The following is a 17,479-nucleotide window of genomic DNA, read 5'->3' as shown; positions in this document are numbered from 1 at the left end:
AAAGCCCCTCCAAAGTGCTGACAGAGTCACTGAGTGGTTTGGAAACGCTGTGTGGTTCTGCTCGCCTGAACCTGCTTCTGATCAACAGAGCTCTTGCCTGCTGTCAGACGGCTTCATGTCAGACGCCAGCAGCATGTGCACTCATAGTGTGTGTGTCGCTTCAACTGTCTGCTCTCATAATAATCAGGCTGGTTTTTTATTATGGTTTTTATGTTGTTTTTTTTTCATTCAAATTAATGATTAATTAATTGCAAATAATAATAATACGTTTAATATTATGATTATAAATAAAACAATAAAATCTGATAATTTATAGCAAAATATTTATTTATTATTATTAATTTATATATTTAAGTAGTATTATTAAACTAAATATAATATTATAATAATTTATTGTAAAATAATAATTATTATTAGTAATAATTGTATAGTACCTTTTATAAATAAATGACTTTTTATGTACAAAAGGTGCTTATACTACTAATAATTATTATTATTAGCACTGTAAATATAATATTATAATAACATATAATAACTATTTATTGTAGAATATTTTATTATGATTATTATAACTATAAATATATTATTAAAATATACAAAAATAAATATTATAAAATAATATTTATTATAAAATATTGATTTATTATTATTTGTATAGCACCTTTTATACATAAACAAATAATTAATGTAGGTGCTATACAAATAATAATAATAATAATAATATTAATTTAACAACTAATATTTTTATTATTGTCATTATTATTATTTATATATATAGCACCTTTCATACATAAATTATAATAATATTATAATAAATAATATTATAATAAAACAATTTATTATAAAATATTTATTTATTACTACTACTACTACTAATATTATTTGCATAACACCTTTTATACATAAACTAATAATTAATGTATAAAAGGTAATATACAAATGGTAATTTTGCAATAATAAATATTTTATTATTATCATTATTGAATTATTTAGCACAGCGCATTTTATACATAAAATAGTAAAAGGCATTCTACCAAACTAAAAGGAGCCTGATCAGTGTGAATGTGGCGGTGGTTAGTTGTGGTGAAGCGCTGCGGTACCTGGGTCTCGGGGTCTCTGGCGGAGGGCGTCTGCAGGGAGGAGAGGCTCAGCGGGTGTCTGCTGGAGAATGTGGGTGACGGCTGGAGGAGCGGCGGAGTGTGTCCGAACGCACTGAGGCCTCTCTGCTGGGACAACAGCTGCTGATACGCCACCGGATTAATGGAGTGTGGGAACGGGAACGACGGACTGCAACACAAGAGCAGGAGATGGAAATGTGCTGTACGTGAAAAAAAAAACACATGATCGAAACTAGTGCTGGGCGGTATGACCAAAAATTTATATCACCGTGAGTACCGTGTACTCATGACGGTATTTTTTTTTTCATGCATGACCGGGTGTTAACCATATTTTCTACTGATTGAGAGAGCAAATACTGCAGTATATTGACTTAGAATGCCCTATTTTACTGTCATGATGAGTGAATATTGTCAAGTGGATATTTGTGGTGGTCAATGTGGATATTGTGGATGAGTTCTTCTGTGTCATCATGTTCTATTAGTTCTACAGCTTCAGTTTCGGAACTTTCATGCTTAGTAACACATACAGCTGTTCCCTCACCACAGTGCAACAGTGAAAAGGGACCCCTTTCAAACAGTGTCGCGTTCCCAACGTTGTTTAAGCGACATACACCGGTATTGCGGTATTTTAAAAATTAATATCATAACAAAAATAAACACCGGTATTCGGTATGAACCGGTATACCGCCCAGCACTAACCGACACTAACATTCAAAGCCAGTCTGTACCTGATGCCTCCGACAGACAGGTGTCCATAGGAGCTGCTGGCGGCCGAGCTGGAGCGAGAGTTGTTGATGTAGGCCACCAGAGAGTTGGGTGAGGTGCGGATCATGGTCTGCAGGTCGATACTGGCGTCTGAGAGCGGAGAGATGGACAGAGCTCGCTTCCGACTCAAGCGCGGCGTCAGACGAGGGCTGGGAAACCGCGTCACTGTTGAGACATCAAATCAAAATTGATTGTACTTTCTTAATACATTTTTATTGCACAATTCATCATTGCCAATTATTTCAAACATTTAGTTTTTTATGCATCAGGGATTTGAAATCTAGTCAGTATCAATTGATAAATAAAAAAAATGATCGAAATATTACTTTAAATAAAATGTTATATTATTAAAAAATAAAAATTTTAAATAGAATTTAGAATAAAATATTAAATTTTTACAATATATTAAAATAATAAAAACATATTACTTATTACAAATAAAAATTATTACAAATATTCTTAAACAATTTATTCATTAAAGTGCCCCTACAGTTTGGTACTTTGTTAATATCGTATATTATTAATATAATATTTTATAATATTATTCAAAAATAAAAAAGTTAAAATATATTTTCAATATTAAAAATACTAAAACATTTAAAATATTACTTTAAGAATAAAATCATATTTACAAATAAAAAAGGTATTTAATAATAAAACAAAATTTAATTTGGTAATATTGTGTGTAAAAAATATTTTACTTCCTTAATAAATGTTAATTGTACAATTCATCAATGCAAATTATACAGGATTTGAAATCCAATCAATACCAACCAATCAAAAAAAATATCTATATAATATTACTTTATATAAAACACAATTTTATAATATTATTAAAAAAATAAAAAAGTTAAAATATTTAAAATAAAATGTTTACAAACAATATTTAAAATTAAATAATATTTAATAATTTAACTATTAAAGTGCCCTACAGTTACTTATGCTTTGGTGTGTAAAAAAATAAAATACAATTTTATTTTACTTTCTGAATAAATATTTATTGTGCAATTCATTAATGCAAATTATTCCAAATATTTTTATTCCAAATCTATCAGGATTTTAAATTCAATCAATAATTCATTGATAATGGAATCAATCCACCAAACAGCTAACATGAACAGCAGTTTACCATCCGATCAAGTGATCAATACTTCTGTTTGATTCTCTTTCTCTCGCTCAGGAGAATCTCAGCGTGTCATTTCCAGTTTCGCCCAACGCTGAGCTATTTCAGGAACCGTGTGTGTGTGTGTGTGTGTGTGTGTGTGTGTGGAGCACGACTGCATGATCAATGTTCTCACACGCCCTCTGCGACTCACGGCTCCGCAGGAAAGAGCCGGACCCCATCAATAAGTGCTCAAGACTGATTTCTGGCCATGGAAAACAGAATATACTGTACACAGATAGTGAAGATGTCATAACAAACTTTGTGAAAAAAAAAAGCATCAATCTTGGGATAATATCTTTTTCCTCATGTATCTTTGCATTTTTTGTGTCCATCTGTACAATAAATATTGTATGATTAATTAATAGATAAAGAAGGTGCCAATACAATTAAATATTATATGTAAATATAAATATATATTCATTGCAAATATTTGAATAATATTATTTTAAAATACGTATATTTAAAGTATATTTAAAATATTTGTACAATATTTAAAAATATAAAAAAAATAAAAATGTTACTTTATAAAAATATTTGATTTAAGTATTATAAATAAAATATTTGTAACAATATTTAAAAATAATAAAACTTTAAAATAAAATATTATTATTACTATATTGCTTACAAATAAAAATATATTGTACTAAAAATTTTATTTTAAATAAAATGTTTTATAAAAAAAAAAAAAGTCTCTGTAGTTATTATGCTTTTATTTGGATATTGAGCATAAAAATAAGTCACGATAAATTATTTTGAAACTGAGTTTAAAGTGACTCGTGTTCAAGGCCGAATGGGATTAGTGAAAAAATAAACCGGTTAGGTGAACTGTCTTAATCGTCTCCATCTCGAACTCAGCGAGAGCTCATTTTGATTTGATTTGGGATAATTAATCCTTCCCAATAAATTACCGTAATTACCCAGATAACAATCAAACTATTGCAGACTTGACTTTGTTTAATGAGGGTAATTTACAGAACCGATTCTGGCTCAAAAAAGAATGCGTGTGAATAATAAGTGGGTGTTTGCGTGTCTGCGGCTCACGATTGTCTTGGTAACATCAACTGGGATTCAAAACACTTTCTGAGAGATACAGTTGTCATCAAATGTCTGCGCCGTTAAACCAGACGTCTGATTATTCAGGTAGCCAGCTTGCTAACTTGTGTACAGGATGTTTCAGACTCATCTGTTTGCTATTTCAGTGGAGAATTACTGAGACAACTGCAGTGAACTCAACAGGTGCAAAGCATTACACTTGGGGTGTGTGTGTGTGTGTGTGTGTGTGTGTGATTAGAGGTCATATACAGAGACTCTGGCAACCGGACATCCATAATGATTTCATCACGTGCCGTGCCAACACAAGCAGGATTACACAAATCATTTCTTTGTGTGTGCGTGGACTGGTTCCCCACAGACCGCAGCGCTAATAAATAATCCCTCAGCTTTGTTGCCGTGAGGGTCATTACTCTTAGCATGAGCTAATGGTTTGCTGTCATGTTCAGGCAATGGTCGGAGCTCCTAACACATCTTTAGCGCTAAGAGCCGCCTCAGGACCCAAATCCAGAGAGAACGGATGCTAAAAATACAAAAGACCAAGAAAAGCAAACAAAAAACTCACAACGTCTTATTGGAGTCTTTTGGAGCTACTGATCTGTGACTAAATGTGGATTTGGACCCGTCCTGCGGTGGAATTTGCATGGTCTTATTGGCTGAACGTATCGAGAGCGCTCAGCGATGGCAGCGACATTTGTCTCTGTTACACCTTCCCCTCAGCGGAAATGAATTTATTAACATGATCTCGCCACCCCATAGAGGACAGATCTGCTTTCAGATACATACTACACACATTTGAGGATGTAGTAACCCAAAGAATTACGTTTCGATGCCATGCACCAGACGTTCGCATTTAGCTAAATTCATATGAACAAATGCGAGTTTTTGGAGGTGACATTGTCCAAACTTCACAAAATTTGGCACACATGCACACTAGGACAATATGAGACCGCACACCAAATTTGAGCAATTTCCACCAATAGGTGGCTCTATAACTTTAAAAAATCTGAAAACTGTAACCGCGATCAAGTTTACCCCAAAATCACCTCACCTCAGCGGAAATTAATTTATTAACGTGATCTTGCCACCCCATAGAGAACAGATCTGCTTTCAGATACATACTGCACATATCGGAGTATGTAGTAAGCCACAGAATTGCGTTCTGATAGCATGCACCAAGCGTTCGCATTTAGCTAAATTCATATAAAAAAATGCACGTTTTTGGAGGTGACAATGTCCGAACTTCACAAAATTTGGCATACATGCACACCAGGACAATACGAGATCGCATACCAAATATGAGCAATTTCCACCAATAGGCGGCAGTATAACTTAAAATAAATCTCAAAAGAGTAACTGATCAAGTTTAGCCCAAAATTTAGCACAACAACAACTGTATCCACAACTTTCACAGGACTTTATAATACATTTAGCCAATTGTGGTAATGTCCTTCATTTTAAAATCTGTTTGGACCAAATGGTTGCTGCTAACTGCAATGTTTTTGATGCTTACAGTAACTTTGGTTGTTTTAGTATTTATACAGTTAATGCACCTTTGGGTATTTTGAGTTAATCATGACTAAATGGCATACAACCAAGGAAAATTGGGTGTCTTTAAATTTAGAAGTAGCTTTTACAACCTTCTAACTGGCCATGCTTAACTTAAATCTCTTATTCTCTTTCCCAGAGGATAGAACTGCTTTCAGATACATATTACACACATTTGAGTTTGTTGTAAGCCATATAATTGCGTTTCGATACCACGCATACAAGTGTTTGCATGTAGCTAAATTCATATGAACAAATGCAAGTTTTAGGAAGTGATAATGTCCAAATTTCACAAAATTTGGCACACATGCCCACCAGGACAATCTGAGAATGCACACCAAATTTGAACAATTTCGACCAATGGGTGGCGCTATAACTGAAAAAAAAAAATCCTCAATACTGTAGCTGTAATCAAGTTTAACCCAAAATTTAGCGCAAAAACAGCTGTATCCGTAACATCCACAAGACTTCATGCTGAATTTTGCCAACTGTGATATTGTTCTTCACTTTCCTAATCTGTTTGGATCTGATGATTGCTGCTAATTGCAATATTTTTGATGGTTACACCAACTCTCGTTGCTCCATTGTTTATACAGTTAGTGTACCTTTGGGTACTTTGGGTTAATCGTGACTAAACAGCATATAACCATGGAAAATGAGGTGTTTTTAAACTCCAAAGTTACCTTTACAAGTAGCTTTAGAACTGGCTTTGTAGTACTGGCTTTGCAGAACTGGCTACAAGTAACTTCTAACTGGCTTTGCTTAACTTATCATATCTCTCATTCTGTTTCTATCCGTCTTTGTTACTGACTCATACTGTTTCCCGACACACTCCACCATCAGCATCCAAACACATCTGTGTAAAAGCTGTCGGGAAGCATCAACGGGACGCAGATCAAAGCCAGACGGAGTTAGCTCAGCTAAATGAGCTATTCATTCATGTTGCTTCAGCAAAGCCCGAGATCTGCGTGCACACACGCCTGGACGTCACGCTGAAGAGTGAGAGCAGACCGAGAGTGTTTGTTTTTCAGCTCTGATTGTTTGAAGGAGACAAATGTTTGTTCTATAGAGAGCCAGAGACCTACTCTATATCACCATGTGTTTGTTTGAAATAACACCTCTGTCTCTCTGTGGAATATTACTCACAGCGGCTCGTCATGGTATTTTCACTCTGACTGATTCGCAGAACAGCAAAAAACTGTGATAAATACAGAAGAGAACGTTAAATAAACACAACATAATCCAGGTGCTAATAACGTGATGCTTCAGTAACTCTGACTGAGATGCACAGAAATTCCAAAAGCAATAAATCAATGATTATGATAGCTTGACAAATGTTCTTTTGAATACCTCTGACTTACCAGGCGTGAAGTGATGAGTAATCTGTCCGTTCACACTGAACATGAAACTGCTGCATGACACGGCATAATTACAGCCAATCAGAACATGTTTGATGATTAATGTTTAATGAGGAGCCAGATTTTGGACCAATGAGATGTCGCAGGGGCGGAGCTATCCAGTGAAATGTGCATAAATAGAAATCAAGTAATCAACTAAATGCCTTGTCACTCATCACTTGGTTGGTTAAGGAAAAATACTCAGTTTATTTTGATGAACTTTTATTACCAGCTCCAGCTTGAATTTTACAGCTTGTTTTACTAAACGAGCAGTTGTGAATAATGAGAATAATAAAGCCACTCTATTATTTTTTTCCACAGGAATATATCTGTCCTAACCAGGGTTATTACAGTTAACTAAAACCATAAAAAAATGTTGTCACTTGAAATTAAATAAAATACAAAAATGATATTTCAGCTAGTTGTCAAGGCAACATTTCTTATTCTCCTTTAGTTTAACTTGATGTACTAAAATAACAAAAATTAAAACTGAAATAAAAACTATAGATATATTTTGTTCATAGAAAAATAAAGTCATAAAAATGTCGAAAACACACAACAAAATTACTAAAACTTTACATTTAAATGAAAACAAAATATAAAACTAAAAACTAATTCAGAATATTAATAAAAACTATAACTGTACTATTACTAGATGTAATTCTATTCAAGCTTAAGAAATAAAAAATAAAATAACTGAAATAGAATGAATATAAACTATATAGATATATTTAAAAAACAAAAAAATGACAAAAACACAACAAAATCATTAAAACTTTAACTCAAATTAAAATGAAAACAGAAAATATAAAATAAAAACTAATTCTAAATATTAATAAAAACGATAACAGTACTAGTACTATTTTTTACTTTTATTTAAGCTTAAAAAAATAAAATAACTAAAACTAAAATTGATATAAAAATGAATAAAAACTATATAGATAAAAATAAAATACAAAATCTCAACAAAATTACTAAAACTTAACTGAAATTAAGATGAAAACAGAAAATACAAAAATAAAAACTAATTCAAAATATTAATAAGAACTATAACAGTATCTCAATGATATTAAAACAACACTGGTCCTAACAACAAACTTCCTCTTTTAAGGTAATTCAGGAACCACTGAATGACAGAATGTTTCCTTCGAGAGGAGAAATAACGTGTGAACAGGGTGCGAACTACGGGGGAGCTAGGGGGAGCTCGGCTCCCCTTAATAAGACATGGGCTCCCCTGAAAACGTGATTTGTGAAATTTTGGGGGGTCTCAAAAAATATTGACAATGTGTTATTTTGACGTGCAATTTCAGTTTTGTGTAATGTGATCATCGTGGATTGTTATGTGTAAAATTGCAAAAATATCATTCATTCATGCATGACGGCGATTTAAACCTAATTAACTTCAATAAAGATAACTATACATGCTATTCCTGTCATGAGCATCAAGGTGTGGGGGCACTGCAGTGCAAATTCCACTCATGTTTAGTACATGTTAACTCAAAGATTCGTAGAAAAAAATATTAACGCTGGACTCTGTGGTCGATTCTGTGTTAAAGTAAGGCATGTTATTCGCAATTATGTGTTGTGGCTGGGTTGTTATAGGTCTGCGTGACTCTCGATGTCTTAGGCCTAATTGAACGGAGGAATTATGGTGTTCTTCTGTAGCCTGACGACGAGTAACTTTAACCGTTGTTCATGTGAACTCAAAGACAGTCTAATGCTTTGTTTATAGACTATTTGTGGATGGCTGTTTGTTGTTTCACCTATCAATTCGTGTGGATAAAGTATAATAGTGTAAATCGTGTATAGTGATTTATCCTATATAGTGCTTGCATAAAGCAAGTAGTGCATAAACTTGTAGTTGTTATGTATCTTTGTAAGTCAATGTAAGCCCCTCTTTTGAGGCACGCGCAAGCGCACGAACACCCCCCCCCTCCGTTATTAAAAAACAACAACAAGTGGGCTCCCCCAAAGTCCACGGTATAGTTCGAACACTGTGTGTGAAACGTCCCGGCAGCGTTTATAGAGCGTCAGCTGCGAGTGGATCCTGAACATGAGAGTTTCTTTATTGTACTGTCTGCTGGTGTAAGAATCTAAGACAAATGTGTGTTTAAAAACAGAACTACTATCCTGGAAACAAATGTGGCTTCTCTTAGCACAACACATATCATGCATTTGAACCCAGTTATACAGACAAACACATGGCTGTCTGTCTCTGGGACTCACCGTCCACCGGTGTGAAGTATTCGGGCAGGTGAGTGGCTCCGGCTCCGTGCATCAGCAGCTCTCCGTACGGGTTCCTGTGGCCCGTCATCAGGTGGTAATAGTCCGCCGGGGTCGCGCCGGGAGGCGGAGGAGGCAAACCGAAAAAACCTCGCTCCTTCAGGTGCTCGTGAGCCACTGAGAGAGAGAGAAGAGAGAGTTAATGAGGCATATTCATGACAACAGGACTAAATCTTTAGGATAATCATTAACTATGAGCTCATTAACATATGACCCGCCCACATTTGCATTCAGAAACTGATGAAAAACAGTGGGACTTGCCATGTATGCAGAGCAGTGTTATTTTAGTATCATTTATATACCATTATAGTATTATATACTATTATAGTATTCTTTTTTTGATATTTTGTATTGGCTTTTATTTTTATATTTTCAGTTTTTATTTTAATTTTATTATGTGCTTTTGTCATTTTTATTTACTTTTTTAAATAATTAATATTAATATTAGCTTTAATATTTTTTAAGTTTTAGTTTTAGTAATTTTAGTACTATTTTTAGTACTCAGGGTTATTGTAGTTAACTAAAACTGATTAACCTAAATTCTAACCATATATATATATATTTTGTTTTTTTAATTTTTTAATTTTATTATTATTTTTTTTTTCAACTAGTTGCCAAGGCAGCATTTCTCATTTTAATTTAGTTTAACTTAATGTACTAAAATAACTAAAACTAAAATAAAAAATAAAAATAATAGAACTATACAAACATGTTTAAAAAACTAAATAAAAGTAAAAAAAACAACTTGCTTAAACTTACTAAAACTTTAAAATTAACACGAAAGCAGAAAATATATAAATAAAAATGAATTTAAAAATAATAATAAAAAACGAATTAATAAAAATAAAACACCTCTTAGTAATTTTGCTACGTGCTTTTGTCATTTGTATTTTTTTTTAAATATCTCTATTTATCTTTCATTTATTTTTATTTAAGTTTTAGTTTACATTTTTTAGTACTAAAAAAATAGAAAGGTTGTACTAACTGAAAAAAAAAATTCAATTAACACATTTAAAAAAAAATAGTTTCAGTTAACAACACTGATGCAGGGTCAGCAAATCAGAACAGACATCATTTGCATATAATCATATAGGCTTAAAGGTGCAGTAGAAAAATAGCCTGGTAAATATATATAGGAAAATGATCATTAAAAAGTAAATTATGACTGTTTTTTGGTGCAAGAAACATTAACTAGCGTTATAAGTGAAGTTTTACAGACCTACAGTAAGATCAAGGGACCTACAGTAAGAACATGTTGACATCTGCATCTACTAAACATCTTATAAAAGTGTCCGCAGCAATCAGAGACGGAGTTTAACAAGTTTAATGCTGAAGCTGTTTGGCTCAAGAACAGATTACGGTCCGTGTAAGCATGCAGACGCAGTGAATGCTAGTCAATGCACTGCAAGTGTGCCATATAACGCCTTTTGAGCATCACCCAGAATGCATTGGGCACTTGAATCAAACAAACAACAAAACCGTCTCTTATTAAAAAGAAATTCATCCGTCTCTCCTTCACTGTAGAAATAACTGTGCCTGCCAACGAACACAATCAAAAAGCGTCCCGGATTCTCTTCCAAAGCCTTTCATTTCTATATATTCTGACTTGAAAAACAAATACGCTTTTAAAGTAGGAGCCAAGGCTATCGGCGGGTCTGAAAGGGGCTGAAAGCGGGTCAGATGTGTCTGGAAAGCGTTCAAGGCTGTGTCTATCCACCCGCACTCGCTCAGGCTCAAATAGCCCCATTTCTCTTTCTCGTGGCTCTTTTACGTCTTTATCGCTGTCGGGATCTCCTGCGCGCTGCTTATTTAAGTTTAAAGGTGCAAACACATTACGGCTGACAGACTGTGAAGCGTGATTTATATGTGACTCCGTCGGCTCGCCAGAGGCCTGTAATTGTAATTCAGCTCTGAGGAGAGGCCTGTCGTCGGCTTCGGGACGGAATTGGGGAATTCTGCCTCGTATTCGTTTCCAGAACGGCCCTCGAAGGGCAAATCGCAGGACGGGAACGTTTCACATGTTTGACAATTCACGGCGATGCATTTGCATGCGGCCAAACCCAAATACACACACACACACTTACTCAAACAAAACAGCAGCATTCAAAATTATAATCATTAAAAGTGAAGTTTTGAAATGCTGAATTTGCAAACCCTCTGCTGAGGCTCAAATCACGCTGATCTGTTTCAGACCAACCACAGGAAAGACCACCAGTTTGTTTTCGAAAGATTTCATGTCTTTTATGCTCTCAAAGGCTGCATTTATTTGACAAAAATGCTATAAAATTGTGAAATATTATTATAATTTAAAACAGCTGTTTTCTATGTGAATATCTGTTAAAATGTAATTTATTTCTGTGATTTTCAGCATCATTTCTCCAGTCTTCAGTGTCACATGATCTTCAGAAATCATTCTAATATGCTGATTTGCTGCTGAAGAAACATTTCTAATTATTTCTAATTTTGAAAACAGTTGTGCTGCACAATATTTTTGTGGAAACTGTGATACATTTTGTTTTTCAGGACTTTTTGATGAATAGAATGTTCAAAAGAACAGCATTTATTTTAAATATAATTTTTTTGTAACATTATAAATGTCTTTACTGTCACTTTTGATCAGTTTAATGTGGCCTTGATGAATAAAAGTATTAATTTCTTTTTTTTTTAATGGCAGTGCATACTGCTTTTACTTCAGAAACAATTTGCAAAAAAAAAAAAAAAAATATGCTGATTTGCTGCTGAAGAAACATTTCTAATTATTTCTAATTTTGAAAACAGTTGTGCTGCACAATATTTTTGTGGAAACTGTGATACATTTTGTTTTTCAGGACTTTTTGATGAATAGAATGTTCAAAAGAACAGCATTTATTTTAAATATAATTTTTTTGTAACATTATAAATGTCTTTACTGTCACTTTTGATCAATTTAATGCGGCCTTGAATAAAAGTATTAATTTATTTTAATAATTCTTTTTTTTTATGGCAGTGCATACTGCTTTGACTTCAGAAACAATTTGCAAATAAATAAATAAAAATTGGAAATGAAGAAAAACTGTTTTTTTTTGTCATTTTAAATTATGAGGAGAGTGACAAGTTAAAGTTTAATAATAAAAATAAATAATAACATTAATAACAAAGTTAGAAATAATTAGCAAATAAAGAAATAAAAATTGGAAATGTAGAAATAAAAATTATTAAAAGGGTAAATCCACTGTAGACGTTTAAAATTATGATTAAGTTAATAATAAATAAAAAATTAATAATAAAGTTAGAAGTCAGAAATAATTAGCAAATGAAGAAATAAAAGGGTAACTTCACTGTAGTTGTTTAAATTATCTGTTAATGTATAAAAATACAATAATTAAAACATTGCAATAAAAATTAATGTTACACGTTTTAGAAATATTTTAGTACTTATGTTTTATTTATTTAATTGAAAATATGTGTATTAATTCTTATAATTTTTAAAAATTATTTATTAATATTTATTTATTATTATTACTAAATAAAAATAAAAATAATTCTAAATAAAAACAAAATAACAAATATTACTAAATATGATAATAATAGTAATATTAAATATAGTAAATATAGTAATATTTCTCTGTGAAAAAATATACAGAAATAAAAAATAGAGTTTTAAAGAAAAACAATAAAGGGATGAAAAGCGACATGCATGTGCTGGAGACTGACTGACCGTCGGCTGGACTCAGTCCTCGTGCCGCTGAGATCATGGAGAGCGTGGGGCTGCTGTGCGCCGAGCGAAGGTAATGCTCCACGTGTGGAGAGACGTAAGAGTGCGGCGGGAGAAAGCTGGACTCTCCCGGAGACAGACGGATCAGAGAGATGTCCGAGATCACCGGGCTGCCCGCCAAACCTGCAGGACTGGAGAGAAACACACCTCACGCTTTCAGACAGATCACCAACAGCACATTTACCAGAAATCACAGTCAAAAGAGAGTTTAAGATTTCTCTCGCTTTCCTTCAAATGAAACTTAAAACCGTCATAAACTCTTCTTCTGTACTGCGAAGAGGTTGTATATATATGTATATATTTATATATCTCGATTTGCACATTGTTAATGTTACAGCTGCTATTATGTAGTTGCAATGCTACAGTTTTGCTGCTATTGTTTTGTACATAAGTCAATATTGCACACTCGCACACAGAGATATGCTAAATATTACTGCTACATGTGAACACGTTACTGTTACTACATGTTACAATACTATTGTTGTATTGTATCAATACTGCACACTCGCACAAACAGATGTACATAGTCTATATTTCTATATACATAATCTATATTTCTACTTCTGCAACATAGCTATACTTTATTATGTTTGTTTGTATGTATGTGTATGTCTGTTTTTTATCTTTTTTACGTAGTTTTCACTTGTCTTGGCATTCAATGTGGACAGCGAAGAAAGAATGTCATTGTACAGGGAAACTTGTTTTTCCTCACTGTGCGCATGACAATAAACGCTTTGAATCCTTGAATCCTTCCAATTGAGCATCTCTGGAGAGACCTAAAAATGGCTGTCCACCAACGTTTACCATCCAACCTGGCAGAACTGGAGAGGATCTGCAAGGAGGAATGGCAGAGGATCGCCAAATCCAGGTGTGAAAAACTTGTTGCGTCTTTCCCAAAAAGACTCATGGCTGTATTAGATCAAAAGGGTGCTTCTACTCTAAATACTGAGCATGTGATATTTCAGTTTTTTTTTTTTAATAAATCTGCAAAAATGTCAACAATTCTGTGTTTTTCTGTCAATATGGGGTGCTGTGTGTTAATTAATGAGGAAAAAAAATTAACTTAAATGATTTTAGCAAATGGCTGCAATATAACAAAGAGTGAAAAATTTAAGGGGGTCTGAATACTTTCCGTACTCACTGTATATATATATATATATGCACTATTCAATAATTAAAAAAAAAAAATTTTTTCTAATACAAATTGTGATTATGATGTTAAATGTGATAAAACATTATTATGATTACTATTTTATAATATTTATTCATATTTTAGAGCCAGATTGATATATAATCACCAAATTTTGGCCAAATTGTGCAGCCTTACAAACATTTTTTTTGTAATCACATTTTAAATTGTAATAATAATTTTTTTATCAGAAAAAATGCAATTCGATTTTAATTGCAAATAATTTAAATGTTTTAATTATTTATTTTAGGATTTATAATTATAAATTTATAAATTATAATTTATTTATATTATATATATATATATATCACACACATTCACACAATTTATAAATTGCAATGAAAATTAATTTGACACATTTCAGAAATATTTTAATACTTATTTTTATGTTATCTTAATTAAAACACGTGAAAAATTTAATTCAGACAGATTTTTCTTCTAAAACTTTTAATTGTAATCACAAATGCAATTAGATTTCAATTGCATTTATAAATTGTGTCAGGAAAAAAATTGCAATTAGACAATAATAATAATAATAATAACAATTATTGTTATTGCTAAATAAACAGAAACATTTCTAAATAAAAACAAAAAATAAATATAACCAAATATTATTATATAGTAATATTTCACTGTAAAATAAAATTAAAAAATTAAACAAATTGAGTATTTAAGAAAATAATATAATACTAATAATATTTTTAAAATTAATATTACAACTGTAACATTACAATACAAATATGTATGGTTGACTTATTTTTTTTTTCATTTTTAAAAGTTAAACCTCTCAAAGCCTTTAAAGCTTCTCATTACAAGTTTGGAAAGATGGTTGTTGCGTGTTGCGTCCCAAAAGCACCCTGAAACGTGCAATGCATATATTTATTTAATTAAATCACAGCCTTTGTGATTTGATAACTGCACTAAGCCATATTAATCGTGCAGCTCTAGTGGCCGATATTAGCTGGAGAAACATGAACTTTGAGATGATTTGCAGATCTTTAAGTGGGTTTGTTTGTCCCTGTCAGGCACCAGTCTGAATACATTTCACACACAGAGCGTCTCGTTTATGAGAGTTTGCCATAACTAATATTCCTGAGGTTTGGCGCTGAAAAAGGCCAAGCTCTCAAACACAATCCACAGCCGCCCTTTCATTTGCTCTCTTTTCCATCCCTCCTTCAAGGAAACTTCTGCGCTGGAGTTAGGGATCATTTTTCTTGTTTTATGCGTCAGACGCATTTCGTTTTAAGCTCTGGATGAATTCTGATGATTCCCAGACGGGACGATAAAGCGGTGGGATATTCGTTCTGTTGAAAAGTCTCGCTCAATTTCAACCTCATGCCACACAATCTAGGATGTTGATGACATTTAAAACCATTACTAATATATATATATATATACATTTTAAAAAGCATTATAAATATAATATAATATATTACATAATAAAAATGTGTATTATAACTTATATTATAACTTTCAACAAAAACAAATATAAGCATATTTTGTTTTATGCTTTTAAAACATTATTTTTTAATAATAAAAAAATAAAAGATATAACTGAATATATCATAAAACGTTTTTTAAATAAAAACTTTACACAAAAACAAACAAATATGAAGCATACTTTGTTTTGTGCTCTTAAAATATTACTTAATTAATTAATAAAAATACAATAATTAATTAATTTAAATAAAAATTGATGTTACACACTTTAGAAATATTTTAAAGCAATTTTTATTGTATTTTAATTGAAACATTTAAAAAATTTAATTCAGACAAAATTAGATTTTTTTTTAGAGGATCAAATTTTTCTCCTAAAATTCACATTTTAGAAATATTTTAATAGCTATTATTTTATTTCAATTTAAACGCTTGAAAAAAATTCATTTGAAAATCTGAAAAGTTGAATTCACTTGAAACACTGAAAAATTAAAAACGGAATTCGGGGAAGATTAAATTTTTTTTTATAGCATCAGATAAAAAAATTGAAAAAATATTTTTCCTCTATAATTCACATTTTATTAAATATTTTTAACAATTATTTTTTAATTTAATTAAAACTTTAAGAAATTACATTCGGACAAGATTAGATGTTTTAAGAGGATCCGATTTTTCTCCTAAAGCTCCTAAAACAAACACAAATTAATCAATAGCTGTCAAATCTCCACTTGTTCCCTATTTAATCTCACTGGTGTCTTGAAGAGATATTTTTCTTTCCAATGCATTTGATTAAATCGGTCCATTGCCAATATCTGTTTAGCAAGCTATTGATGTTTTCCCACTCAGTTCTAATGACATGAAAATCAAAACAACATATGGTTTTCATTGTTTCTCTGTGATGCATCAGAACTAATGAAGGGGTTCAACTACAGCAAAGTCATCTGATTTAAAAACTGTGACCATAATCAAACATCTCGTACTTCTCAAATAAAGCTGAAAGACTGAAAACAGCGAGCATGTATGTATATCTGACATATGCATACTTAATAACGGCCTCTCTCTCACATGCACACTGCATGTAGAACATCAAACAAAAGACACACAGCCCAGGCGGCACTTAAATAAGTAATGCAATATTCAGATTTAACACGCTTAGCCTGTGGAGTGATTCTCATTTTCATAGCAAGAACAACAAAGACCGTTCTGCACCGGGGGATTGTGGGACCTCGCAAGCTGCCTCTTTCACACCTCAACCCTCCTACAGAGAGCCGGGGCTCAAGGCTCCCAGAATGCAGCGGGGTAACGGCGCTGATGGACAATCGGAGCCAGAATGCAGTAAATCTCAGCGTCCTGAGGCTCCAAACGCAGCCGGATCCACCGGCCCACTCAGAGCGCTTCACAGAGAAAGATGCTCACTGAATGAGGAAGGAGTGAGCTCGGTCATTAATGTAAATACTGTGACAGGAGCAAATAGAGCTTACATCAAATAAAAAAAAAAATCATTATATGGTTAATTATAATTTTTTATAATAAAAAAAACAATGTATATAATGAAAAATATTTTTAAAAATTTGTTTTTAAAATATTAATTTTAATACATTTAAAATGTGATATTTATTATGTAACGTTTTTTTTTTTAAATAAAAGCTTTATTTCTAGCTTTATATACACATACGTGCAAAATTTTATGATTATACACATTTTCATGATTATAAACAGTATTATTATCTTACTTTATTAACTTTTTTTAACTTAATCATTATTAAAAAATTA

The 17,479-nt window shown here is 32.1% G+C and overlaps 1 protein-coding gene across 1 annotated transcript in view; it reads right to left on the bottom strand.

The window, feature by feature from the left end:
* LOC107755624 (zinc finger protein GLI2-like) overlaps nucleotides 1–17,479 on the bottom strand; it is a 55,328-nt gene that overhangs the window by 20,709 nt on the left and 17,140 nt on the right. The window contains exons 5-8 of the mRNA XM_016572514.1: nucleotides 13,024–13,211; nucleotides 9,270–9,443; nucleotides 1,847–2,048; nucleotides 1,101–1,287 (exon numbers count right to left, since the gene is read on the bottom strand). Of these exons, the coding sequence (XP_016428000.1) occupies nucleotides 1,101–1,287; nucleotides 1,847–2,048; nucleotides 9,270–9,443; nucleotides 13,024–13,211 (751 nt within the window). The remainder of the gene's footprint in view (nucleotides 1–1,100; nucleotides 1,288–1,846; nucleotides 2,049–9,269; nucleotides 9,444–13,023; nucleotides 13,212–17,479) is intronic.

This window comes from Sinocyclocheilus rhinocerous, unplaced genomic scaffold, assembly GCF_001515625.1.
Source record: "Sinocyclocheilus rhinocerous isolate Xijiao unplaced genomic scaffold, SAMN03320098_v1.1 scaffold1674, whole genome shotgun sequence".
Lineage (NCBI taxonomy): Eukaryota > Metazoa > Chordata > Actinopteri > Cypriniformes > Cyprinidae > Sinocyclocheilus > Sinocyclocheilus rhinocerous.
This window is presented reverse-complemented; position numbering and strand designations above follow the sequence as displayed.